This window comes from Triticum aestivum, chromosome 1D (assembly GCF_018294505.1).
Source record: "Triticum aestivum cultivar Chinese Spring chromosome 1D, IWGSC CS RefSeq v2.1, whole genome shotgun sequence".
Classification (NCBI taxonomy): Eukaryota; Viridiplantae; Streptophyta; class Magnoliopsida; order Poales; family Poaceae; genus Triticum; species Triticum aestivum.
In genome coordinates, this window is record NC_057796.1 from 406,385,192 (window position 1) to 406,387,907 (window position 2,716).

Here is a 2,716-nt window from a genome sequence, read left to right on the forward strand (position 1 = left end):
GCTCTTCTTCTTCTTCCTTGCTCTTCTTCTTCCTGTTGTCGAGGCGTGTGAGCCTTTTGTCTTATTAGGGGAAAATAGCATACGTTCATTAGAAAACACATGTTCATCACAGCCTGATCGCACAATGTCTGCTAACTCAAAAGGTAGTGCCCGCTGAAAAAAAAAAACTCCAGAGGTAGTGGGTACTGCCAAGTAGCATCCACACCGTTGAGTCATGTAATTAAAATTTCTAACTTGAAGGTTTTTTTTGTTTGTTTGTCTAACTCTAGAGCAAAGTACTAAAAACATTTGTCAAATTTGCCCTGTTATCATATATGTCAGCGTCGCGACAGGAACGAAAAACGAACGAATGCAGTCAACTCAAGCACCCAAAGCAACGTAACTCTGTGAATAGATTCGATATCGGCTTGTGCACAACATACATAAATTAGCCTGCCTGCTCTGGCACGCAGCTAAATTAAACTCACTCACGAATACACCGGCGCCGCCCGATTCTCTGGCTGCATGCTAGTAGTAGTAGTACTGCCAGTTTATTCTTCACTCCGGCGGGCCGCCAACGCCATGCATCGGTCTAGCAGTTGCCGCCCAGCCGTGGGTTGTCGGCGAGGCTGGAATTGATGTTCTTGAAGGGACCATCTGTCGGAATCGGGCCGCACAGATCGTTGCTTGATAGATTACTGCAAGCAAAACAGGACGGGAAAACGATCGACATGAAGATCACTGGATTAATTGATCGTCGACAGAGAAGAGAACAATCGTCTAACTTACACACTCGTCTGTTCGGACATCCCATCCAGCTCGCTTGGGATCGGGCCGGTCAAGCGGTTCTGTTGAAGGTGCCTATCAATTCATCATGCAAATGTTCAGACCTCAGAGCCAAACTTACTTGAAAACAAAAAAACATGACGGAAAGAAAACAAATCTGGAGATCGTGGACTCACAGCTGTTTCAGAGACTTGAGTTTCCCGAGCGATGCGGGTATCTGCCCCGAGAGGCTGTTGTTGTGCAGGTGCATGGAGTTCAGGTTCTCCAAGTTGCCCAGCTCTTCAGGGATTGTTCCTTGGATATTGGTGTACGAAATCCACCTGTGTTCATTAGATGCCATATATAAGAGTTAATACATTTTGATCCATCAACGGGCAGAAACAGATGGGTTAGAGAGGGAGAGGCTCACAGTTTGGTTAGCTGGTCCAGCTTGCCCAGCTCCGGCGACAGAGGTCCGGACAGGTTCGCATGGCCGATTGTACTGAAAATCGGATGAAGAGGACGAGGCGTCCAGAAATATTGAAATATACGATGGAAGCAGTATGGAAGGGAAGAAGGACCGGTGTGGCGGCCTCACTCACATCTCGGTGACGCGGTTGGCCACGCGGTCGCAGGTGACCTGGGTCCACTCGCAGGGGTTCACCTCCAGGATCCAGGAACGCAGCGCGCCGTCGGGGTCCTGTAGGCCGCCTCGCAGGGCCAAGAGCGCGTCACGGTCGCTGTACAGGCCAGCCTCCGCGGGCGCCAGCAGCATGCTCGTCGTGACCGCCATGAAGACGGTCACCGCCAGGGGCACTCGGGCAACGGCCGCATTGGGCGCCATGGGGACTGGGTTGGGGAGGTGATCTGAGGGGAGTGGGACGAGCACGGCCGGTGTTGTGACTTGTGAACTTGCGAGCTGTGCTTTGGATGATCGTCATGCCGTGGTTTGATGGGGGGTTTTATAGGGGAAGGAAGGTGCGGGCGACGGGGTGATGGTACGCGTGTGAACTCCTACTCCACCTCCTTGTCAACACTGTGGCATGGGAAATCAAATGCAATGTGCTGCTCAATAAGGTAGGGTTTTGGACAATGGCAGCTGGCCACCTTTGAAATGCTACGAAATGGTGAGTTTTTGGACAATGGCAGTTGGCCACCTTTTCCTCCGGAACTGCCGGTTTAACTTGGACTTATCGTCGTTGTTATAATTATATATGTCCGGTAATATATAGCTTTTGCCATTTTGTTGGCATCCATTATGCAGTATGCGTAGTGTAGTTTTTTTACGGTTATTAAAGTGTACTCCGTGAAGTCAAGCACCATGGTAGATATATAGGATTTATATGTATGCATGGCTTGATATATAACATAAAAATCTTGGACAATAATGGATTAGAAAATATTTTTGTTGTCCGAGTCATATATGAAGATGGCATCTTACAACGCGTTTGAAGCTGTGAAGCAATGCCATGTCCATATAATTTCTCCTAGTTTGCTCTTCCACACCCACCCCCCACTCCCTTCCATACACACATTTTTTTTTGCACACGCGAATAGTATATTTAATTAGCCCACAAAAAAAGAATAGTAAATTTAATTGTCATGAAGTTATATTTATGGCCATGTATATATTTTGATCAATGCATAGTAATTTCTTTTCTATGATACCGAACATGTATGTTTTTTATGGGTATTATTAACTAAACTTGGTACATCGTTTCTTCATGTGTGATGAGATAAGATTTGCATTATTCTTTCCTAGCTAACTTTTTCAACCCACACATCATCCTCTTAAAATCTCAGTGCTTGGCCACCTGTAGTTTGTGGTAAAACTTTGTCCATGCTTTGCTATTATGAATATCTAGCGGTTTTTTCACTCTAGAGAAAATGCTAATTTTCTTTTCTGTTTCACTTATTGGTACTTGGCCCACCCACCTTTGGAAACTCTTGATGTCCTGTAACCGCTGGTACA

At 46.5% G+C, this 2,716-nt stretch overlaps 1 protein-coding gene across 1 annotated transcript; it reads right to left on the reverse strand.

Moving 5' to 3' along the window:
• Positions 1-375: 375 nt before the first annotated feature.
• On the reverse strand, positions 376-1,660 carry LOC123182437 (leucine-rich repeat protein 1). The gene is made up of 5 exons (XM_044594999.1): positions 1,347-1,660; positions 1,175-1,246; positions 942-1,085; positions 769-840; positions 376-677 (listed from the first exon to the last, which is right to left on the reverse strand). Exons 1-5 carry the CDS (start codon positions 1,586-1,588, stop codon positions 572-574), a joined length of 636 nt encoding a protein of 211 aa, XP_044450934.1. The 5' UTR covers positions 1,589-1,660; the 3' UTR covers positions 376-571.
• Positions 1,661-2,716: the final 1,056 nt, after the last annotated feature.